Below are 26,267 nucleotides of genomic sequence, written 5' to 3'. Positions count from 1 at the left end.
AGAAAAACATTCCTGATGATGTGGCATTGTCAAGCTGTTACATTATTTATTGTTGCACCTGTTACACGTCTCCTCCTGCTCATTTTTATGCCTCCTAGAAGCAGCTGTTATCCTGCCAGACACAATAAAATCCAGCACGATCCCTCCTGTCTTGTAAACGCCACAGTTAAATTGTCTTACTGTATCTATTTTCAGTGCTCGGACAATTAAATCTGTACAGACATTCAATTGTGCAGAGTTACAGCACAAGACGTCGAATCTTTCACATTCTTATCAGTACTGCAACAGTTCAATTACAACATGTCTGTTAAGAATTTCATGTCATGGTACCAACAAAATGCTCCTTCACTTTTCATTGTTTATGAATGGGATAAATGGATACTGATAGACACTTTACATGGCAGCCTCTGCTGTCGAGTCCATTTACCGACATTTGATGACTTTCGACCCACACTTTTCTCTCCCCCACCCACACTTTGTTGTTGAATGGGAGAAATTAAGAAATAGGCCGCTACTATATTGTCAAAAACAAAAAGCTTGATATCACTGTGGTAACTGCTGTAAACCATTAGCCGATATGTGGCTCATAGAAGATAGCTTGCTCGTTTTTATGGTTTTTTTTTTTTATAACATAAGACGTCTTTTGAAAGAGGGGAAAATCTAAAGTTGGCAGATTTTTTACTTCATATTTCACTTCATCACCAGCTTCTGACTCATGTGCATCCCAGTGTTCAGTGATTAACAACGTATTTCACATCTCACTATTAGTCTTCGATTTTCCAGTCATGCACTGGAAGCTTTTTTGGCCATGATAACCCCCCCTCCCCTAATATTGTTCTTATATTCCGACAGCAAAGACACGGCAAAGATCTAACCTGCTGCTTATCCAATAAAAACACTGTAATGATGTACAGTTGTTTATCAGGAATAGAAGTAGAAATGACATGCAGCCGTGTCTTGCTTCACGCTCTCACTGCCATGATAGAAAATAAATATTGATGTATCACTTGGGACCTAAGTGATACATCAATATTTATTTTCACGTCTTAGGTGCACTCTGCACACGGCTATACTTGGTATCCCTCTCTGTCTAGTGTGAATCCCAGCATCCTCTCTCCACCCGCTCCTCCTCTGTCCTCGCTGCTCTTTCCAGCAGTACTGAGGATGCCAAAGCCATGTTGCCATGGATACCACTACAGCTATTCAGCAGAATACCAGCCACACAAGACATTCATTTCCCTCGTCTGTCTGCAAACTCCCTATTTGCAAGTCTGTCTGCCTCGCCGCCTGCATCTGTTGGCTTGTGTAACTTTCTGTCTGAGTCACTACCTACCTGTCTGCATATCTGTCTGCCCACCTGTTTCAGCACCCAATACTAGACCGTGACATTATACTAGAAGTGACTTTATTTTCTTTTCAACGCAGAAAAACTGAACAAATGGTCTTTTTGAGCTCCTTCAAGCCTTCCTGCTTGGTTTTTATATTCCAAAATACAATACACTACCATTTATTATCCTCCTGGAAGGTTTTATATTCCCCGTCTTTCATTTCGCCTTCTCTGCGCTCTCTCCCAGCCCCCAGTTGTGCTCCCAGTTTACATGCAGGCAGGAAGGCTGGCTGCGGGCTGCTGTCTGTCTGCCAAAGCTAACAGCTAGCATGGATGAAAGGCCACCTCTCATTGCCCTGCCTGGCCTGGTGCTCTCAAAGCAGTCCACTTCACATCCATTGAGAAAATGTGTTTGATGCTCTATGCAGCAGCCCTGTCAGCTCCACAAGTCAAACTCCATGACAATGGTGAAATGACTCTGGGGGCTGCTCAAAATACAACTCAGCTTCTTACTCATGTTTTTGTGGGCGTTAAAATCAATACGTCTTTTTGTTTCCGAGAGTATAAAAAGAATTGAATCCACCTTTCTGTTAATTTCTTTCTGCTTTATAAATGAAGCTTCTTGGGTATGTAAACCTCCATACATTGAATGAGCACACAAGTGTCCGATTCAGGTCCTAGTTTTACGTTTGTAGCAGCGCAGAAGTGAGTCAGTGAGTAAACTTTAGACTTTAAAAAAGGGATTCACATGGATGTGGAGTGGAAACTGACTAATCTATACCAAGAAACTCCCTCCAACAAAATACTGTAAAAAATAACAATATTTCAAATAGTTGAGAGCTGTTTTACAACAATCATCTCTCCTTCGGAAAATGCAAAGGAAATGTTTTAATAGTAATAAATCTTTACATAACTATCTCCTATTTTCTATGGTTAAAGGCCAACACTTTCTTTGTTTAATGCCACACAGATACTTAGGAAACACAAGGCTACAGGTGGCGGTCAGCTAGCATCACAAAGACAGTTAGCCTGGCTAATCCCTCTCAAACAGCATCTGAGAAGCTCACTTACTAACATAACACTTCTTAATCTGCCCCAAAAAGATTAGAAATAAAATAAAAAAGTTATTGTTGTTGGATCGATTGGCAGTAACTTTCATTGATAACCTACGAAAACCAACTCCTAGCTGTAGCGTCATATTTAACATACAAATGTTAAGGTGGTATGATCCTTTTAATAAAAAGCAAGTATGTGTATTTCCTTAAATCTTTTTGTGTAACTTCAAAGGTGTATTTTTGGCTCTTAACTTAAATGTTGAGCTCACATTCCGATCACTTAGTTTCTGAATTTTACGCTTACGGATTTGTTTTGATCACGAGTGAATGAAAGGAGTGTAAAGAAAAATAATACTCTCAATTTGGGATTTGTGTCTGAAGTACAATTAGCAGGCGATAAGCTAATAAGCGTGACTGAACATGACTTAAAGTTATTTTTGTTCACAGTAGAATTCAAAGTAGGTAAAGTACAAGTTAAAATAACAAGTGATGACTAAGTAGCTTTTAGCTGCTTCAGTTTATTGAAAGATTTCTCTCCTACAATAAAAACCAAACCAGTGAGAACATGTGATTCTCCCTCTCTGACGTCATTCACAGCAGCCATGCTGGTCCTACCATGTCTGTCTTTATCTAATCTGTCAGCAGAGAGGCTTTGTGTCTCTCTGTACTTGGTATTCTGATGTAAGTCAGTGTGCTGGATGTACTCTCACGTGTTCTCCAGTGAACAGAGAACAAACCACACAGTGATGACACAAACAGTAACATAACAGCAACCTCCAGGCTGAGATGACCAGTGCTCCCAGTTCCCTTCTGGATGTATGACTGCTTTTGTCTAATGGAGCCTTTGTGTTTCTGCCTCTATATGTGTTTTTTATACAGTAAGCATGAGCTTGCTTTGTTTATTCTGACGATGAACAACCATTATTATCTTCCATAATTTAGAAAGAAACATAAGTGAGTTTACACATTACAATCAAATGAAAGTCTTTGGGAATACGACTGCATACGTGGAAAAAAAAAAAAAAGTTGTTGAAAGTCTTTTGTTGCTCTATACAGGGAGCAGTGCAAAGTAAGATTCCCTCATGTGATGTCACTTAAGCTCTATAAGTTTTTAAAATGAAAAAAGCTGAAGGTGTGAAGTAATTATAAGTGAGCAGTCCTCTCTAGCCCCCACATCATTTCTGGCCATTGCAACACACACAGTTCCCCATAAGAAACTATCACAGCTTATACTGCATTGTGGGTAATGTAGGGACAAACCTGTTCTTTTTTGAGAAGAAAGAAAACTCTTGGTTATGCTGCATCAAAACTCCCAACAGGCCATGTAATGAATCGATGAATTAAGTAAAGAATGTTTACGGTACTTTTCTTAAACAGTGTTTAGAGTTTTGCATGTGTTTGTTGTTTTGTTTTGTTTGTTTGAATGGGAACAGGAGAGGAGAGGTGTTGAGGCACAGTGTGGATTCTGGTGGAGGTTAAGTTGTGTGTTGTCTGTATTGGCACAGCTACTCGTCAGTGGAGGAGCCAGAGTGGGCAGCAGTTCAGGACTTCCCTCAGATCTGCTGATTGACCCAGGCTGTTCGGCATTACTCTCTGGAAAGTGAGATCAAATGCTGATTAAAGTGTAGGCCTTATCTTTCACATTCACATCTATATGTGTAATCTCTATAGAAGAATGCACTCTGCCTCTTAGACTTATTTTATATATTTGAACAAACCATTGAATGTGAATGGGATATAGATGAACCACAGCATTTTCTTCAGGCTGATCTTGATGGAGGTATTTGTATAATCCTTAACCAAATAGCATCTGATTCTATTCTATATCCTTTTGAATTTGCGTTGCAAATTTCACATGTTTAGACCATGCGGTAATTTGTGGCCAGATATTGTAAATATTACTAGCACCCGTGTCACTGGGGAGCAAATGTGTTAATGTGTTGCTCAGCTAATGCATATGTCTTTACCATTTTTGGAATTTGGACATTTTTGCCTATGGGAAGCTGAAGTGATGGGATTGGGGATGTAAAAGCTCCTTTCACATACACTGAGGTGCTACTGTTCTGACTAACGAAACACTCAGTCTCTGTTTAGTATTGACACACACACACACACACACACACACACACACACAAACAGGCATATACACACAGCCCTTGGGGGAAAAAAAGAAGGCATCCATCCCTGCATGTCGTGGCAAGCAAAGCCAGCTGTACTGTCCTGATTCAATAAGTTAAGAGGAATGTTAACAACCTCCTCAGGAATGCTGCATTCTCTAGAAGTGGATTCCCAGTAATGTTGGGGGATCCAGACACAGGGGCCCAGTGAGGGAGAAAGCCAGGACAGTCTCCGTCTCTGTTAGTGGGACGCTTATGTTTCATCTATGGGAGATGCTGGATCCTTTTCACACGGGACTCGTTAACTTTTTCAGAACTTCCATATTTGCCAGGTTAGAAAATCTGCCCCATATATTACTTTACATTTACTTTAGATTCAACTCTATATGATTTACTTAATGGAAGAGGTCAACATTATAAGAAATACTTACATTCACCTTTCTTGCAGAGAGGTAGATGAGATGCTCCTCTGATTCCTCAACACCAAATACAAACCTATTACTTGGAGACAGGCTGAGATTATCAGGCTTTTATTAACTTTGACAGCTTTTTTTTTTCTTCCAATTATTATGCTATGCTAAGGTCTCTAGCTGCTAGCTGTAGCAACATATTAGAGGCGCACTGATTGACCATCTGGTGACTGTAATCAGCGGATCATTAGATCACATGATTCGCTGATTGGCCGATCCTCTCAAATCGTACTAAGAATCACAAAAATGAGACACAAGTTTCAAGCATACCGCAGCCGCACACAAAGGCTCATATGTCGGCAATGTGGCTGCTATACTGTAGGTGCCCATCTGGGGGGGATCAACCCAATCACTGAACTTGATCATGACTAGTTCATATGAGACAGCTGTCACGCTTTGTGTCACTGTGAGAAGAGATAGCAAACAGATTTGTATTTAATAGACAATACATTAACAGTTTTATAAAAACTTTTATTATTAACATAAAATTGAATTTTCATTCAAAAAGTTACATTTTCTTTCCTTTTTTTTGCTGTTAGTCATAGTTTTTAATTAGTCAAGAAAATTGGAATCAGCAAAAATCAGAATCAGCAGTTGAACAATCAAAGTACCTCTAATATTTCCCAGACAGACATGGTAACAGTTTCATTCTTGTTATTTAAGTGTTGTTGAGCAGATGATGATGCAAGTAGACAAAAAAAACCTACATGGACAAAAACTTGCCATGATATGAACTTTGTGTCCATGTTTGATGTTTTATACTTTTTACACTTGTTTGTTACACATGATCACCACAGCCACATACTAATCAGATATATTCCACTACAGTCAGTGGAGATATAAGCAAACACAATGATGTTTTTATAAACCGAACACAAACAGTTGCTGTGTAACCACAGGGATGGCAAAAGAAAACAAGCACAGATAAAGATGTTTTTCGTCTGCACCACCACTTTGTCCTTGGACTGCTATCTGGGAAACTGTCCTGATGTTGAAACCCTGAGATCCAGAAGTGTTGGTGACTGTCTGCATCTTCACATCAGTTTATTCCCGGACTTGATCCAACAGGACAAAACATGACTCCCTCAAACACTGCGTCCTTGTTCTTCTCCCTCTTCCTGTCATTTTCTCTTTCTCCATGTTCCCAAGGCCTCTCCACAGGGACAGGTATCTAGTCTGCCCTCCTCCTCTTCTATGCATCCCCTCTGTTCCTTTCTCCGCTGATAGCTGAACCAGCTGTGGCTCCAGTGGTAGAAGCAGCTGCCCTAAGTCTACACCTCTCTCACACATATGCATGCCTGTGAGCTTACACACAAGTACAGGCTCCGTCTGCTACGGACAGACACACACAGAAAGTGTGTTTTGTGTGTTGGTGGACCAGGATGTTCCTGTCTCTCTTCCCAGCGGCTCACTTGCCGGGCTGCGGATGTTTTTTCTGTCTCCCTCTGTGTCCTGGCCATTTTTCTTCTGTCCTTTTTTGCATTCAATTACTTTCTTTCAGTTTTTCTCCCCCATCTGTTTACAACAATAAGCGTCTCCCCCTCCCTGCACCACTGTCTGTTTCTCCTTTTGTTATTCCATAATTGGGGTTCTTTCAGGCATTGTTGGTTTTAGGTCCAATGATTCATCAAAAAAAATGTTAAATGTTGAAATCTGTTTTCCTTATTTATCATTAAAAACAGGAAGCATTGTTACTGGAAAGTGCTGAAAAACGGTGGTTAAAGAGTGACTGGCAGAATGGAATCAGTACTGTAAGCCTTGAATGATGCTTTACATTTCTCTTAGCAACTATGCCACCTGTTACCACCTTTTTAAGGCCCTTTAGTAAGCTTATTGAGCTGACTGCTGTTGGTGGCCTTATACTTATACTTGTAGCATACAGATATTTGTGTAATCAGTCCCTTCATCAATAACACCATATTTTCCAAAAATGTAGTTTTTACTCAGACTTTTACAGATTAATGCTCAAGCTAGCAAGGCTAACAAAAACTAGCTTCCTCCAGCTGTCCCCAGCCGTCATGTGACCTTCACCTTGCAGGTTGTAGCAGTCTGTGAAAGGAGGATAGACTGGAAACAATATCCTCCACAAAACCAAGAGACAGTAATTGTGGCCACATGTCTCACCACACATGTGGATGTTTAACAATGCTACCCCCCCTCTCTTAGTCTTACTCACAAACACTTCCACTCCATTTCTTTGTTTTTAGCCCCATTACAAATCAGGTGTACTCACACTTTTAGTTTCAAGTATGCAGCAATAAAAGTGTTTGGATTTTTTACTTTTTCCAAATTCCATCAGCCCGTCTCCATTTTTCCATCTATCCTTGCTCTGTTTCTCCCTTTCAGCATTCCTTCTTTGGAACCCCCTGGGCTGTCTGTCATGCAACGGACTTTTATTTCTGTCTCCATATCACTTCATATGGAATCAATATTTTCGGTTTGACCATAAAGAATTGTAAAGGGGGCTGAAGAAGTGAGAGCAAGACGGTAAAGGGGATGTGAGGATAGAGGAGATGTGATAAAGGAGAGTGAAGTGAAGAGGAGACAAGAACGTTTCAGAGTAGAAGAGAAACACATGGAAAGTTGAGGCAAAAGGAGAGGGCTCTGAAGATCACTAGAATGATTTAGGCTGCCTGGCTGACCTGCCAGAACTGAGACGACTTGCGAGCAGGCTGCCAGAGTGGAGGACAGCAGATGTGTGTTCTGGTCTGGGGTAGATGGATGGATGTATCATTTCTATCCAGAAATACATTTAAAGAAAGTTAAAGTGATTTGCTGCACAAACACTGACTCATGCAGGCTGCTGAAGTTTGGCTTGGGAGATGAAGAAAACGTTCACTCCAAGATTTGCATGAGTTCCACCTGAGTCACGTTGCTTCTCCATCCAAAGAATTTGTACCTTTTGAGTCAGTGTGTCTTGTCGTTGTTCCAGTCAAAACCTGTGATTTGTACTAAGAAATACTGTCCTGACGTGCTGCTCACACACTCTGAAAAACAGACAGTATCTGGTAGAAGTGACCCCCTCTTTGTCTGATTTAAGACACCCTGATTGGAACAGAACGGCTCAGGCTTCTGTTAAAAATCAAATGCAGCTGGTTCAAGGCAGCATAATGAATTTACAGGCATTCAGCTGGTGTCAGATGTTAGACCAAATTCTTTTCATGATAATCCATATTGCTCCATGGCTTCATGAAGTCTCATCTGTCTGTCTGTATCTCTCAAACAAAAACAAGATTTACACACTGTGCCTCTCAACTGTGGCCTAAATTGCTTTTTTTTTAAACTATTATTGTACTTGTGGACTTTCATTTAAAATATGTGGCTTATTTTAAGAAAGGAAGAAAGGAACTTTATGAAGGAAAAGTAATTAATACATTATAAAATTCTCCTTTCCAAAAACAGTTGGAAGTCTGTTTCAATTCTGTTGATCATGTTTTCAGTTTAATCTTTGGCTGCTAAACATCTTTGCTTGATTTTGCATCGTCGAACTTTGAATAGTGAGGACTGTACAGTTGATGAGATGAACTCTACTAATCTTAATATTACTGTTCCACTACTTTAAGACAATCTAAATCATATTTTTCTATAAAGGACACCTCAGGTTTTACTTATTTAAAATATTGTGATTTTTAAATTGAAGGTGGAAGCCTGTCCAGGTGTATTTTGAAAGACTCCAGTAGTATTGAGGACAACTTCATTATCCTGAGTGTGACTGCTCTTTGGTTGTCAGGCATTCCCAAGTAAAAACAACATCTTATCAAAGAACCCTTTGAAAGGTGAATTCTCCTTTTCAATTCATAACTCTTAAGCACAGATTTAGGTGGTTTTATATGTATTCACACTATTAACACCAGGTTTTTGTCAGCTCTCTTCCTTAGTTGTTTTCCCTTATTGTATAGGCCGTATTCCCACCGTGACCATGTTGCTGTGACGTCACACTCATGGCGGGAAGCTCAGGAGTTGTTATTCGGTCCTACTGTGATGTTACAGCTTTAAGTCATGAAAGAGTCACAGATCTAAGCAACTGTTTTCACAGCTTCCTGATTGATAAGGAACTACACAGACAATGGATTCTGAAAATCCAGAGAGACATTGGGCCAGATTATGAGTTAAAAACAATTAATTAGCTACCATCAGATCATAGCTAACATTAGCATTCGGCCACTTCCTTCCTTCCTAATCCATTCTAGATATTAACGCTCATCGTGAACACATTTATATTAGCATGATGCAGTGTCTCTCTTCTAAGTCCACTCTTTTCAATTTTCGCGTTACTGTATCGTCAATGCAATGTATTGAAACAACACAGTTATATTATAAAGCTATCCTATTGTTACAAATGTGGACACAACAACACAATGTTAACAGAGCAACCAGTCAACTATTATTGTGTTCAATAACTCAGAGTTTACATGTATGTTAACTTATACAGTAAGTGAACTCCAGATTCTGTTTTGTATTAGGTATGTGTTTATGCTCAAACATTGATCTTTCCTAATGCAGACACTATATCCTTCCACAGACAACAGGTTAATACCAGGTGGAAAAGGTTGCTCTGCATTTGAATCGTGTTGTAGTAGAGTCACCTTTGTTTTTTTTTTCATCTGTCCTACTTTCATTTTTTTTTTTTTTTTTCCATTTATCCCTCTTCTTTCTGCTCAGCAATGTACCAGTTTCCTCTCCAGCTGCATGTTGTGTTTGGACTTAGAAGAAACGATCACTAATATTTGCTCATTCTGGTGACCTCCTAACTCTGCACTCTTGTCACTTATCTTTCTCTGTAACCTTCTACACACACACGAACACCCACACACTTGCCTGATGCATGTTTTTCTTTTCATCATTCTTCTTTTGGCATGCTTATTCCCTTCAGAGTTATTCACTATTAACAGGCCAGGTTAGTAATAATTTCCTTCTCCCTTAATAGATCCTGATTTTTCCTCCTTTTTTGTTATGTATGTATGGTTGAATACCAACCTACATATGTTGAAATGTGAATCACATATGACCAGTTGGAAAAAAAACAACTCAACGAAAGAAACATAAGACTTAAAGAGTCCATATTATGTCCTTTTTGGAGTTCGTATATTTAATCTATGTACCTACTTTTGTACGTTCACAATAGCTAAAGTCCGAAAAAAGTGTTTGTTTTCATGTACTGCTCCTCCTTGCTCCCTCTACGCTCTGAGTCTGATCTCACACTGACAATGACGCCGCTTTGACAAATTTTTATCGAGGGGGGCTAGAACCGAGCGTTACATGCGGCTAATGCTACAGCTAACAGGAGGACGTAGGAGAAGCCGCGTTTCCGCGGACTTTTGAACTTTTGCACATAGATGTGCCTAAACATGCACAGGACACTTGGAAAACACACTAAAGGGCATATAAAACCAGAAAAAGCATAATATGGGACCTTTAACAATTTCTTTTTATTATTCAGTGTAAATATTAAGCTGCTGCAACTCCTCACCATGCTGTCTTTGCCGACTCTTCGTCCCAAGCTGGTCACATGAATTAACCAGGAACATTAACTGGATTGCTTCCTGATTTTCTAACAGAGCAGAAGAACAGATAGATTGAGAGAAAATGCTATGTGTTTTGGCTGGCTCCCAGCTGCTGTTAGAGAATTCAAACCTGGCCGAGCAGTCTGGTCGAGTTTATTCAACAAGAAAAGAAAGCAATCAGTAGAGACAAACGTAGTTTGAACAAGTAACTCGATATCAAAATACAAGTCAGAGAAAAGAAGTCTACAATGACTCTTTATTGCTGTTTGACATACAAACGGAACACTGTGAATGGTTGATGTTTCTTGGCGCGGTCTTTGGATTTGTTGGCTGGCTGAGTGACTGACCGCCTTTTGGCTTTGAGAAGGTGTCACTGTGGTTAAATAGCAAACCGCCCTGCCTCCAGGCTGCTCCTGCAGACCTGTGCTACTCAGCTGAATGATGGATCGGGTGCAATGGCTGTACATCCCACCCCGCGGTCACCACTAATGAAAAGCAGACATGACAAGGCAGCTGCTTTCACTGCCTCAATCCTTTACTGTTGCCATTGAGAAGACTGGGAAAGTCATGTTACGCTGCAGTTGGGGACCAGATAGTACACGTGCTTCTTTACTGAAAATTCTGAATACCATTTTGTTGTTGTTCTTGGGATATCATTTGGCTGAAATATGCTGCTTCTTTTATGATTAAACATGGAAACAGCAATCCCACCCCTAAATCTTGGTATTTAATGTAGAACGTATCTGCAACTATGCCACAAGTAGTAACATGTTACTAATCCTAAAATATCAAGTTACCATTTTCACTTTGGTTTCATATTAAACTAGTTTTTTAGAGGTGTTGACATGTGTTTGGTTATTTTGGACAGCCAGGCTGACTGAGTCTTTATGCTAAATTAGGCTAACCATCTGGTGGCTCCAGCTCTGTACTTGACAGGGATACAAGTCTTTTGATCTCAGTTTTTGTCTCTCTATCACTGGACACATCTTTGAGTTCTACTGTTTATCTTTAACTCTTTAAAGGGTTTTTGTTTTTTTTGGGGTACAAGAAAAAAAAGGTAGTGAATTATTTGCGTCAGCTTGCATGCCATCAGTTTTTACATTGGTGGTAAATGATTCAGCCCTACATTAGACTTAAATTCCTGTATGACTGAATGTTGGTGGACTGATGGAATGACTGGACTACTGTTCTATATGTTTCCTCTGAAAGATTCCTTTCAGTCAAAAGAAATCATGTGAAGGAGGCCAGGTAGACTTGACGGCTGCAGACTAAACAAAACTTTCAAAGAAAGAGAGGCAGTCAGATCATGTGAAGAGTAAACGGGATCCACACCTCCACTTTGTGTCACCCTTCAGGTTTCTACCTCAGTCTTACAGCGTTATCTGCTGGTCTTCAGGGTGGACCTCTGCTGTTGTCAGAACGATGAACTACAAGTACTGGATGTGATTACATTCTCTTTAGGATAAAGAGTAATCGAGACCACGGACGAGGTTGACATTCGGAAGAAGGCAGTTAACTATGAAAGCAAGCCACATGTTCTAAGCAGTACATGATACATATCTCTTTAAAACTCACACTTATCTTTGCACTTGTGTTATCTCCCTCCATATGTGCCACACGTTAGCCAGCTGTAATGAACTCTTGAGAGCAGAGCGTATTCCCCCCCCCCCCCCCCACCCCATTATAAACACAGACAGGAGTGAAAACTCTTTGAGTGTTTGACTTGTAGCAGGCTCCTCCTCTGTGTATTTTTATAAAGCTATAAAGAACACCATGTTGAGAAAGTGCACAAGTCAACCATTATTCCCGGACTGCTCTCCAACTGGCCACGTTCCCATAGAAAACTCCAGCTTTGTTCACTTCTTAATTCTCTCTCTCTCTCTCTCTATCTCTGATCTTATCCCTTTCTATCCCCTCAGTCTATCGCTCTCTTGGTATGCACTGTCATTACTATGGTATTCTACAGTCCTTGTTGCAGCCTCGGCTCAACATAGTGTTTTTTCTCTTTTTCTTTGGGAAATAACTTATGCCCAGCCTCTCAGCTTGTCAGCACACTGAGAAAATGAGAAAAACAAAGCCTGAAATCAGCCCTTCAGAGAAAAACAAACACCTCCAGTTTTTCAGGTCCATTACCCTAAAGATGTGTGCTGAACATGGAATTAATTAGTTCTCAAAGAAATGTAATTTTTCAATTTGCTCCACATTCTTCAGCTCCCTGAACATTTAAAGCCAGGTTTTTTTTAAATGTAGAAAACTGCGTGAGATGATCACAAATGGAAACGTTGTTTTTCATTTTGAATTTTCTCAAAAAGGAAAAGACATTTTTGGCATTGATTTTTACATCTTTGACCAAGATTACTTCTGCCACACATAACGACTCAGCATTTCTAGTTTCTTCATGAAAAAGTTGACATGCAGACATCCGTTTTGTCCAAAGTCTTATTGTAGATTTTTTTTTCTATTAAAACTAAAATAAAATTAAAAAAACGCTCCACGACTCTTAAGTGGTGCAGAATGCTTCAGCTTGAATTATAATTGGCACAAAGAGAGATATTTGTCTTTCTCCTCCCCTAGCCAAACTGCACAGACTCTGTTTGTCTCTGCATTGATTTTAATTGTATTTCGCTGATTTTCATGCATTAAGAGGCAAAAAACAATCTCACTGATTTGCTGACTTCCTATATGCTTGTGCGTTCCCAACAGTGAGCTCTGCTGGTTGTTTCTAGGTCTCCATTGATGTCAGAAGGTGAACTAGCTTTGCAGTTTAGGTCATAAGGCTATATTTGCAACAACTTATTTTAGAAATCTTGTAGAAAAAAGCCTGATTAGATTTTCAAAGTACGAACCTGCCTATTATTTCAGCTTTTGTCTGTAAAATGTATTTTATAGTCCCTGCGTCGTCAACTGCATTTCTTGTTTCTACTTGATTTTCCTCTTTTTCATTCCTGGTAACTTCTTAAAGAAGAGTGATTTAGAGATCATTCTAATGTAAGTCTCTTTCACTATGGCAATGGGCAGATAAGTCCAACTCTATGTACAGATGTCTTTATTGTTTCCCGTTTAAAGCTGTCATTCTGCACATCTGGTGAAATTGTGGTTAATTTGTTGCCAGCTGCTTATGTGTATGTACATTTGTCATACGCTGCATTGTTGAAAAGTAAAGTCTAATAACACCTGTGTGTTTCTCGTTACCTACAGGTGGCCTACCTGGGTAAAGTGGCTATTTCTGGGACCCAGTTCCTGTCTGGCTGCACAGAGTCGGCAGTGGTGGGTTTGGTGGAGCGTCGTGCCCTTACCCAGCAACAAGGCACCTGCCCCGCAGGCAGCTCACTGCTGGAGATTCGGCCTTTCCAGGTGCGTCTTCACCACATGGATGGGCATGGCGAGGCCTCAGTAACTATGGACACCTACCAGGTGGCACGAATCGCCTACTGCACAGCCGACCACAGCGTCAGACCCAACGTCTTTGCCTGGATCTACCGGGAAATTAACGACGACCTGTCCTTCCAGATGGACTGCCACGCAGTGGAGTGTGAGAACAAGCTGGAGGCCAAGAAGCTTGCACACTCTATGATGGAGGCTTTCCGCAAGACTTTCCACAGTATGCGTAGCGATGGCCGCATCCACAAGAGCGGCTCGTCAGACGACTTTGCTGAGGACTCGTCCACCCCTGAAGACTCGACACCAGATGACGGTTGAACTGATACTCATCTAAACTCCTGATCCCCATCCTAAAGAGTCAGGGATGACGGGAAGGATGGACTGATTACCCCCTCTCTCTCATTCTCCCTTACTATCACTTTCTGTTATCAATTCAGAACTAAATTACCTGACCCTGTGATCCATCACACCCAGGAAAATGAAGTAGCTATTAGATACTGTTAAGAAAAGATAGATGAAAGAATGAGTTACAAAAGACTGACATTTCCATACAGGGATAGCAAAGTGGTGCCACTTTGTATTAAAGGCCCTCAACAACCCACAGAGGCCTTTCAAGCACCTCTGTAAACGCCCTCAAGAGATTGATTCAACATTTCTATTTTCAACCACTGTTCAAAACAGACACACTGTTTGTGGTTATTAAGCTTTTTTTAAATCCAGGAAACAACAAACTGTATCCCCTGTTCCTCTGACCCCAGCTCATGACAACCTGTTGCTTTTCTTGCCATATATAGGGATCCAGATGGAGTAGGCTTGTGACCTATCCGGGTTCCTAACCCAGAGTTTATGAGAATGTTGGAGCACATAAATTCTTTAAATGTTTAATTTCATGGATCTCTGTTAAAATGCCTTCGACCTCGGTAATAGCAAATGAGGATGTGAAAGAAAAGCAAAGCCTTTAAGCACTATTCATATCATCACTACCGTACCTAAGTCCAACCACCCAAAAGTGATTTGCCTGCATGGCTGGTACTCGTGTGGACTATGGAGCCAGAGCTTCTATCACTGTCTCTGTTTCATCGGTACTTACAGATTCTGAGTACGTGTAAGGCACCTGGGAGGTGCTACGTAGATTTTACATTTTAAAAGTTCTCACTGGGCTGAAAGCCTGGACCTCTCTGTGACACCTTAATCATCTACATCTGACTTCAGTTTTGAGTAAACCAAAATTCAGGCTTGATTCTGCCTGTCAGATAATGTGCCTCACTTTCCTCTCACATTAGTTTGGTCTTTTACCCAGGTCTTAGCGTGTATGTGCGGCCACGTGTGTGTGTGCGCCTACCTTCTTTGTTTGTTTTTTCTGTGTGTGTCTGTGTGTGTGTGTGTGTGTGTGTGTGTGTGTGTGTGTGTGTGTGTGTGTAGGTGTAATTGCTTTCTTCTGTACTTTGTGTATATGAGTGTACACGTGAGTGCTTGCATCCCTGTGTGTGAAAGGAAAAAGGAGGAGGATGACTGTGGAGGGAGTATTGTACGATTAGCTGAAGGGGAAGAATTCTCATCGGCCTGGAAGGATCCAATTTTTTTTTATGATTAAGGAAGCATTTTAAAAATCAGACATGGTACTGTGACCATTTGCCACGTTTTAACTTTAGCCTGGAATGTGCCAGTCGCTGAGGTTGTAGGACCCTAAGAGCACGGTCGTCCATGGCAACGGCTGATGCATCCTGAAGAACGTATGATGAGTCCACCGTGCTGTGAGCACCTTAAACCATGTCCATTCAGTCTCCCATGATCTCCTCACGCTGTCAGGGACAGTCAGTGGCCGGTTTCACTCTGCTCTGCTACTCCGCGTTGCCTCTTTTGGAGTAACTGAGACTGAGGCGGGGGGAAAAAACATGTCAGAGCTCCGCACTTCCATCTTTCCTGACTGGATTGAAAAGACTGGACGCTGTCAGTGTGATTCAAAGAGAACAATGAGGTGGCTCTGGTTACACACACACACATACACACACTCAAATATACACACGTAAAATTATACATATGTAAACACATATTGTATTTGATTCTTGCTCAATAAGCTTATGTAAATACATATGTATCACTTTCCAAATATTACAGCATTACTGTTGATAGCTATTTTAAATAAATACAAATGTTGAGAACATCATACGATACAGAATCAGTGTTATAAAGCCTACTGTGAATTATAAGATGAGAGCCTGATAGAGGTGGCTGTGTGTGTATGTGTGTGTGTGTGTGGAAAGGATTGTGTGTTGGTGATGAGGGGTGTGAATGGACAGGCCTGAGGGGGGGAATGTTTATAAAGCTGTAGATTACTGTGTCATGTCTGTCTGAAAGCTCAGACGCGCTTTAAATGTTCGAACAATGTTACCTTAAGTGTTTTCTATACAGTGTTTGCAAAGATCAAGAACTATTGCATATAAAGTATTTACCAAGACCAAGCGTGTAATGGTGTGGTCTGTTTTTTTTTTTCTCTCAAAGAATGTCTTGTTTGTACTTGATTTTAACTTTTCAGTGGATTTCCCACTGTGGTTGCGTGTGGGAGGATAAATACAAAGCATGTTGTGTTTCAGAACAAACAGAATGTGTAACCAGATGATGCTCTCTGACAGGGAGCCAGGACAGATGTAAAGCAGAACCACACATACCTCCATACACACGTTACAGCATGACATGCAACTTTCCCTCGAACGATTCAAGGCATCAAATCTGTTTGAATTGGACTTCAAGTCAAAAGCTTTTCATTCTGTTTTCTTGGATTATAAAAATCAAATGTAGGCCTATATATCGATGAGGAATCAATTATTTGACTCTTACATTGAGCTGCAGCCACAATGCTCTTAAACACAACTTTATTGTATTTCCAAGTGTGTTCCAGGTTGTAGTGTGACATCGCCTTTTGTCTGTGCTCTGAGGGAAGTTTTACTCTCCCATTCTTCACATTCCTCCGACTCCTCAGATCTTTCTTTTTATTGTGTTGTTATTCTCCAGCCTCCCGTGTGCCAGGACGCAGCAACCCCGTTTTTTTTTTCTCCTCTCTTCAAAGTCCCCACATCAGTAACGAGATAACTAGCTTCTCGCTCGCTTCTGTGGCTGGCGATCATTTTGCAGTTTAAGAGCTGCAAAGAATTGGAGGCAAAATGGATGCTGTGAAGAATGTTAATGTGGGTTGAATGTGAACACTGCCTCCCCCTGGAAAGACGAGCAACAGCTTTCTGTTTGAACATTTTTCAAAGACTTCTTTACATGTTGTCATGAACGGTCTGACTCTACATTATTACATGTATTACTTTGTGTCAGGCGTGAGACAAACAGATTTGATGAAGGTAAGGAATGGCAGACTTTTCAGATTTTTCTTCCAGCAAATGGACATAACTCTACATGACTGACATCCCTTTGTCATCCACAATCACTTGAGATAATTTGAGCACAATACTGATAATCGTCTCTGCACTAGAACTTTCATAACAGTGTCAACCTTCTGCCCTCGTCCCTCTCAGCTGGCTGCACTGTTTAGATGCCTCTTTGTCTTGTAGTTCCACAGTGTGCACCCCTCTCCGATTGCTCTTGTGTCCGTCTGACCCACTTCCATCAGAGCATCAGAACAGAGGGGCCCAGAAAGAGGCCACCTCCGACAGTCTGCATCTCTGCTCCGCGGAGGCGTCAGTCAGCCTCACAATACCAGTCTTTTACTGCTCCAGCTGGCCACTCTTCCTCCTCCAAACCCCAGAACTGCCGGTCTGTCCATCCCGCCAGTGGGCCCACATGCTCGGGGTTCTGCTTGGGAGGAGAGTTGTGCCAATACTGGCTTCTAATCAGACTTCTCTTATTCACTCCCTACAGTATCACTGCCTTTGCTCCCTTTCTCTCCTGGCTGCTGCTCCCAAGCAGGGGGCACAGGCCTCATGGAGAGAGAGAGAGAGAGAGAGAGAGAGAGTGTGTGGTGAAGTACTGTAAACATATCTGTGTAATATGTGTGAAATGGACTGGGCAATTGTACACATTCTTTCTGCCTCTGGCTCAAACAAAACACATTTCCGTGATCTAATGTGCAAAGAGTTGTGTCGTTCAACACATTAAACAACATAACGTGTTTTCTAATACTCAACACAGTTTGTGGACATAGTCAGATCTATAATCTGTTAATGCTGCAATTAAAGTGGTTGCCTAAATAAGACCATAAATTTGTATTAAATTACCAGTGTTTGTTCATATAAACGAACTTGAGCTTTTATTGTGCTTTTCTAGTCTTCTGACACTCAAAGCGCTTTTACGCCCCAGGTCACACTTTCACCCATTCACACACTGGTGTCAGAGATTGCTATGAAAAGTGTCCATCAGTATTAACAAATCCAAGACACATTCATTCCCACAGCGAGCACTCCAGAGCAGTATTTTTGGGGTTCAGTGCCTTGCTCAAGGGCACCTCGACAGTGCTCAGGAGGAGGGCTGGCACCTCTCCAGCTACCGAACCAATTCCGGACTTGGTCGGAATTGGTTGCTGCGACTTGAGCCAGAGACCCTCCAGTTCCCAACCCAAGTTCCTACAGATATACTGCCGTCCCAAAGACAAAAATACATTAAAAAGCACTTTCTGCAAAACTTCAGAGCAGTGTTACACCTCACAGGTAGAGACAGAGCTCCACTTCCTGACATCATACCCAAAATATCAGGCAGTGAGAGAGGAATATTTCCCCCTAATAACACATTTAAACTCTGAGTTTCACAACACAACAACACATAAACTCTCTTATCTGCTGGGAGGAAAACCAAATTGTGAGATTAAAGCAGCAACATTGATCACAGCATGTCAGAACCTGATGACAACCAGTGGAAACTAATCACACACACACACACACATTCTCTGTACAATGAAAATAAATGTATTTCAAACTCTAAAGCACTGATGATAATGTATCGTCCAGACCCGAGGATAAATAAATAAAAAGACAGCCTCAGTTAGATTCTTTCTTTGTGACACACAAAGCATTTCCTGTGATCAGGTCCAGATTGTCTCTGATCCCTCCAGTTGAACTGCTCCCCGAAGCCTTCTTATGATTTAAGATTCCTGTCGAAATGAAATGTTGACTTGTACAAAGGGGGGGGGGGCTTAAATTAACTGTCTGTTAACCTGAGCCAGGAGGATTCAGTGCACATTGCAATCCTAATACACTCACAGTCACATACAGAGGAGATGCTGCCCAGAACCCCTGGGGGACAGGAAACGTCTGGACTGAGATCCAGTAGGAGGGATAAAAGTCTGAGAGAACAAGCTTCAACTGATCCTGGAGGATGAAGGTCAGTGGCTCTGTCTGCACAGTACTGTGCACTGTTATTGCTTATAGTTTAACACAAGTGGTCACCACTGAAAGAGTAAAGTGTTTGAGATATTCTAGAGGTACTGACCTAACATGAAAATATCCATATTTTCAAGTGAAAATTCATGATTTTGATGAATTAATGGAAGAAGAAAAAACTTCTCGATGACACAATGAATTGTGGTTATTTCACAATTAGGCTACTCTACCTGCAAGAAGCTAGAGGGTTTTTTTTCTACATAAAAGTAATAGTTTTGCAATATAGGAAATAGGCTTACTGCCTTTATAGCTAAGATTGAGATGAAAGCATCTACACACCATGAACATGCCTCAGCGCTAAAAATGTAGTGACTGTAGCAGCAGCAGCAGGTTTGCTTAGCTCAGCACAAATTCTGGAAACTAAGGGGTCAAACGGCTAGTCCTGTATCTGTTCAAAATCAATGCTTTTCTGGCTCACAAAACAACATGTTACATCTCATTTCCTTAACATGCTGCTGTTTTACATTCTATTAATCATTTCTGGCTGGATGCAATCACTTGTTAGCTAAGCAGCTAAACTAAGCGTGGCTCTGACGCATTACTGTAAGTAAAGCAGTGGTTTATTTTCCTCGTGTCAAACTCCTCAAAAGTGAATAAGTGTGTTTCAAAAGTATGTTTTCTAAGTCCCCATGGAAGGCCTACTGTAGTTCTCCCACACAACACTTTGAATGTTCTTAGCTGTTATGTTATTTGTCTCTCTTTTTGTGTCATTGGCTCTTCTCTGCTCGTAAAATGATTCAGACTGTTAAGTGCCATAAAAGAAATGGAGGAAAGGATTAGGAGACATAGATGATAGCAGAGGAAAGTGTGAGGGAATGCATTTAGAGAGAGAGAGAGAGAGAGAGAGAGAGAAAAAAAGGATGAATAGCTGAAGTAAAGACACACAGCTCGTCTGGTCGGGCATCTTGCACCCAGATGTTAAGGGAAGAGTTGGGTAATCCAGCTCTGTCACATCCTGCTCTTTGAGCCAAATCAAAGTCCAGAAAATAAACAATGGACCAAACTGCCTCATAGCTTGTGCGTGAGGTCATAGACACAAATAGAGAAGCCTGAAAAGACAAGAAAGCACGAGAGCCTGATAGAACCAAATAACAAGTATCATGAAGCTGATGTTACATTCTCTGACCACTTGGTGTCGTCATAGCTCAGCGTTTAAAAGACAAGCGTCGTGCTTCATGTGAGAAGGAGGGCTTCACTTCAGAGATTGCATATAGTTGAACTGAACGATATAGCTGGCAACATAACCCTGACTTTGAGTAAAGATTTGTATTTATACTACTATAAGACAGAGTGGAAAAACTGGATTAAAGGGTTAATTTCTCTGCCTTTTTCCTCTGACATCATTACAACATGACCTCAACATGCTTCATCAAAGGTAGGCTTTAGGTTGAAAAAAAAAAAATTGTCAAGACAGATATGGCCTGTTTGAAAAACATGGCTGTGAGGTAAATGTTACAGGTGCTGAGAGGATATTTAGGATTTGTTTTTTCTCTCTTCTGAGTCTAACAGGGTTTCCTTATTGAAAATGTCAGGGATTCTGGATGGATGCTCCTTCACATTGCTTCCTTACCGTCATGTCAAAGCCTTTGAAAGGAGCACAAAGACAAGATCACTGAGCATTAAACACAGCTTTGTGGCAGATCACGATACCACAGATGATCCTGTTTGTTTGTTTTTTATCAAGATTTCAACAAACAATCACATCTGACCTACATAAAAAAGAAAGAAATAATATTCATTTCACACTCATGCTGTCAAGATTGAAAAATCTCTTATCTTAAAGGTTATTTCTTCCTTCGCTCTGCCTTTCTAAAGTAATGGGCCACCTGTGTGGCTCTGCGGATTTTGATCCTGAAACCCAAAAGGCTCTGCAGGGTGCAGATGGATCTTATAGCAAATCTTCAAAACATCGCTGAGCATAGTTCAGACCTCCCAGCGCCGTGTTATCATTTCATCCTATACTGTGTGTGAACGTGTTTGAGTGTGTGGAAGGGATTCATAACCTTGATCCAAGATGGGAAAATTGGTTTTGTGTTCGTCATCAGTGATAGGATCATCATTTATTTAAGACTTACAGTAGATATCAAAGCAGGATGTGACAGGCTTCATAGCAAAGTGGACTTAAAGCAGAGCAGGCCATATTGACCCAGGATTAACTGAAGAGCATATAGTAAGAATTTTCTAATATTCAGTTGAGCTGATGGAAATAATCCATTAAAAATCAACGTTGTCTCCCTTTGTATTATCTTAATTCAATTTTTAAGATGTCTTGCCTTTTGAGTGAGAAAAATGTTTTCTAAAATCACCTATAAGTCAGGTGGAGTTCTGCATTGTCACAAAAATGTCCAGCTTTTTTCTTGTTGTAGAGTTTGCCGCTTTCATGCAGCAAAATAAAATAAATAAAATAAATAAAATCCGGCTCATTTGAAAGCCTCAAAGAGAGTCATGACAGAAAACTCTGACAGGCGTAAACAGGACGGTGTTTGAAGAGTTGTGGAACAAAAATAAATAGCTTATTACTGATTACCATCATCAGGCCAGAAGACAAAACAGATTTGCGAATCGCCGGCACTCTGGTTGTTGTATCAACTGCCAAATGCTTTGTGTTTACTGTGAGTGTTCGATGCTGCATCTGGACAACACTGTCATTACTGTCTGTGAAAAAACAGAAATCTCTGAGGGACTGAACCATTGTATAGTCTGCTACAAGCATAAAAAAATATATATTTTATCTTGATTTAAATGATAAAATTCTTTATCGCATTGAGCACTATACCACACTATAAATACTACTTTAACTTGGAATATGAACTGTGATTCTGCTGTTCAGGAAAACCAATGATGAAAAAACCATGCACTGGAAGATATATTTATTTAAAGGTTTATAAGCTCATTTAGCAGAGCAGAAGATTATTTCCAAAAGTTCGGATCTTTATTAGCCAGTAATACATGTTTTTAGACAAAGATGGCAACTGTTCTTCCTCATGATTTTTGTCTCTTCTTGAGATATATTTTGTATATTGTAGCATTATTTTACCATACTTTTATCTCCAAGGCTCAAAAGAAGTGGTTACTACAACAGATGTCCCAAACTAGGGTTCATAGTCAAGTCTAAATAGCAACACCTGAGAGTCCCTCATTCTGCATCTCTCTGTTCTATTGACAAATATAGTAAAACAATAGCAAACGTGTAATAATGGTACATCTTTGCATATTCCCACACAAAGTTGCAGGCTATGCCAAGAGATGTCAGAAAAGAAGAAGACGAATGAGAGGGAGCTTGCTGGGGCATTTGACCCCAACAAGAACTTGTTAACAAACTTATTTCTGTCGGCTCCAAAGGCTGATGGGAGCCGAGCAGAGGGAGCTAATGTTAGCCAAGAGGCTAACACCAACCCTAATCAAATGCGCATATGTTGATACAATTAAATCATATCCTGGGAGGGCCCATTAACTGGGCCTCAGGCGCCAAGCCATTTCTGCGGACAGGCATGCTATTGCTGTCCCTACGGTTACCCTTATTATACATCCAAGCACAAGATCACACTTGACTACTAGAGTGTGTTCTCTTCAAATACTAATGAATTTTGAGCCGGCCACTGGTTGCAGGATCTACTCCCGGTCTAGACTTAATATGGTGCATGTCTCTCTCTGCACTTTTTCTCTCTCTCTATAGCTGTCTTATCGAATAAAGATGAAAAAGCCCAAATAATGATCTAAAAAGACCTGTTTCATTTCTAGTTTAAAATGATCTAATTCAGGGTCCAGTTCTGCAGGTAAGGTATCAACAATTCATACCCAGAACAGACAATCCAGTTTGTCAATTGAGGATTTAACAAAAGGTCACTTACAATGTTGGTGAGATGCTCCTCATGTGTTCGTTACTTTAAGAGGAACAACAGGTCACTCTGCACCTGAGGAGTCTGGACTTTAAATAATGTAAAAAGTACTTTTAGATACATAGTCATAACACTTTTCTGGCTATTAGTAGTGCCACTGAAAACATTTTATTTAATTGTATTAGAGCAACACATGTCGTGTCATTCCAATCAGGACTGTTGTCGACTTACACGTCTCATAGCAACACAGTGCCAAAAGCTGCAGTCAGGATCCAGTGTTGACAGAAGTGAGTGACACTGATGCTGCCTCTTTGTGACTGATCCTTTACTCTTCACCGTCTTCATTCGCTGTGACTGATGATTGTTTGACTGCCTTCAGAGTGTTTCTTTGACACTGAAAACAATTCAGATGATTGGTCCGTTTGTCTCGGCGTTTTCATTCAAGTCGGCCCTGAATACAGTGGACGCGTAAGGCCGGGCAGCTCGGCGAGGGAGCATCACGGCCGATCGTCTCACATCCATCTGTTCAGAGTGAGGCCAGAGTGCAACACACTGACTCCTCTGTGATCAGGTAAAGGACGTCTGCTGTCAGAACACACGGCCAAGCATCAGAGTTCTGTCACATGTGATTACATTTCCCACTGTAGGTCAGGACATTTCTGACTCTTCTCGTCACTGCAGAGGGACTAAAAAGGTCAGAGGTCACTGCTTCCAGATAAAGGCGACAACTCAAACGCTGAGCTATTAAAATACGAAGAAGCAGGCTGGATTTACAAATTGAGGACCTTCACTGCTGTCAGTCTCAATGTACTCGACAATCTGACCTCAGGCCTACTGTATTTGCTGGTTACATACTCATACATTAGTCTTATGCAATAAGGATGCTGTACAACATGTGATTCATAATGTACATGAAAGGAAAGCACTCAGTCATTGAAGGTTCAAGTGTCATTGTAGTTGTGGAAGATGTACACATTTGACTAAGAGTAAACCCAATTTGTGCATGTTTGTCTGCTCTGTATGCGGTAATAGTTTTTTTTTTTCAAAAGAATATCAAACACATCCAAATCGTAGAGTGACGGGTGCTGTACAAAAAACGCAAACGTAAAAGGAAGACTTTATCAGACAATATAAGATAAGATAAGGGGGGAAGGCCATTTGCAATAGTTACTTTGATTTACATCATTGTGCAATGGTTGTAGAGTTGGGTCACAATCTGTAGAATATTGATTCAGAAGAGCCCATTATCAAGAATTATCTAGCTTGAGTTTTCATATGTAAGTAAACATCTGTATAAGCTACAGATCATACAGGCTACTACATAGCATCATACAGCATCTGTTGCAACATCATTTTAGTGCGTGGACTTTTGACAATTAGGGCCCTAGTTTCAGGAATTGTGTTTATGCAATAGTGAATAAGTGTAACTTAACATGTGAACAATTACATCAAGATACAGTCAGTTTAATAAACTTAGTTAAAATGTTAATTAGCAATGTTAATTAGCCTGTAACATTTACTGTAACTTTTTTGTGATAAACACTTCTTCTTCTCTACCTTACCAACACTTGTATCCGTTACAACTTGATGTTTTACTATGCAGACATCACACAAGCTTTCCTTTATCTGTGCATGTCCTGTTTGGTCTGGTACAGTATGACAAGTTATACCAGGTAGGCTTTTATAATCCTGATTTTATTTATAATGGTCAGCTGATGCAGTCATTTTAAGGCATGAGAAATGAAGTTCTCTGGTGTCTGCCAAAGATCAACATCTCTGGTAAAACACATGACTATACAGAACAATCCAGCAGCCTGAAATATTCTTTGCTGCAGTCTTTCCAGCTTCAGGTCCTCAGGTGGTGGGAGCTCTTTGCGGGTGATCTGTCTTGTTAAAACTCTGCACATTGTGAAAATTCACAGCATCTCCTACCAGAGTGCTGCTGACTGAAAAATGAAGAGTGAAGAGAGAAAAGAGAGAAAAAAAAGCCTCAGAAAACGCTGGGAGCTGAGCTGAGGCTTGCATTACTGAAATCCATCTGGCTCGGAGGGATGCAGCTCACTACTTCAGCCTGTTTGGTTGGCTCTGACATGTCCAGGGATTCAGCCTTCAAATAAACAATAGAGGTCCACTTACAGTCAATAAAATCACCACCAGAGCTGGCTGTGTTTTTGAAAACCTGAGCTCTCTGTGATAACAGTGATTTGTTTGGATCAGAGGAACATGGTGCAGAGGTGTACACTCACTGTGAGAAGAGGGTCGAAGCATAAGTGTCCATCAGGCTGATCACTGATGAGGCGACATTGTGAAATTTCATCAGTCTGTTTCAACATTGTCTGAGATTATTTACATCATTTGGACAAATTTAGAGAATTTGAAAACATGTTGAGACCAAAATTTATTAGAAATGACAAACATGATCATGTTGATTTGGTCAAAACAATTTCTAACAATACTCCAGAACATTATAATTAATACTTGAAATGAATCATCACTAGTACACACACTATGAAGGGCTCAGTTGAAAGGTTTAACATCACCTCAGAATGGATTTATCTGTTCTCAATAATAAGAACATTATCATACATTTAATGGCATCCCTCCTTTTGCATACTGTTTGAACTGTATCATTTTAAATGGGGTTTAAGATATGGTTTTAGCCTAATATACACAAATATAAGATATTTTTAAAGGGGACAAACACAATCAAGTAATGACTCTGGTTAATTGTGTTAATTTGTTACTGGTCAAACTATTGATTGAGTTTTTTCATTAGCTCCGTCTCTATTTACCCTGGAGGAGCCTTTAAATTACATTGACTCTTTCTCAGGAGTGGAGCTTCTGTTCAGTAACCACCACTACTCCCTTAGAAAAAATGCTTTTAAATACTGTAACACATCATTTTACTGTAATGAGTAGATACCATAAGTGCACCTCCATCCATCTGTTTAGGTCAACATTGTAATCTTATAGTTTTGTATCTTATAGCCATATCTCTGTTTTTTTAGTTTTTAAACTTTGAATTCAACTCTAATTAGTCCTCCCATTAACCTGCTGTTCATGATTCATTCTGCTTGATGGCTGACAGATTAATTTACATTTTTATTTGATCATGTAAATACAATAAGAGTGGATTAATTCATAGAAAAAAGGATGAAAAGCTAAATTAACAACAGTTTCAATGCAAGATTTAACG

General features: G+C 40.4%; 1 protein-coding gene across 2 annotated transcripts in view; it reads left to right on the top strand.

Moving 5' to 3' along the window:
- The window catches only part of pid1 (phosphotyrosine interaction domain containing 1), a 30,104-nt gene extending 13,788 nt beyond the window's left edge, over window positions 1–16,316 (top strand). For both annotated transcript variants that reach the window (XM_020641789.3, XM_065960405.1), the window contains one exon: window positions 13,672–16,316. In XM_020641789.3, the coding sequence (XP_020497445.1) occupies window positions 13,672–14,172 (501 nt within the window). In that variant the 3' untranslated portion in view covers window positions 14,173–16,316. The remainder of the gene's footprint in view (window positions 1–13,671) is intronic.
- The last annotated feature ends 9,951 nt before the right edge of the window (window positions 16,317–26,267 follow it).

The sequence above is a fragment of the Labrus bergylta genome, chromosome 11, assembly GCF_963930695.1.
Source record: "Labrus bergylta chromosome 11, fLabBer1.1, whole genome shotgun sequence".
NCBI lineage: Eukaryota > Metazoa > Chordata > Actinopteri > Labriformes > Labridae > Labrus > Labrus bergylta.
This window is presented reverse-complemented; position numbering and strand designations above follow the sequence as displayed.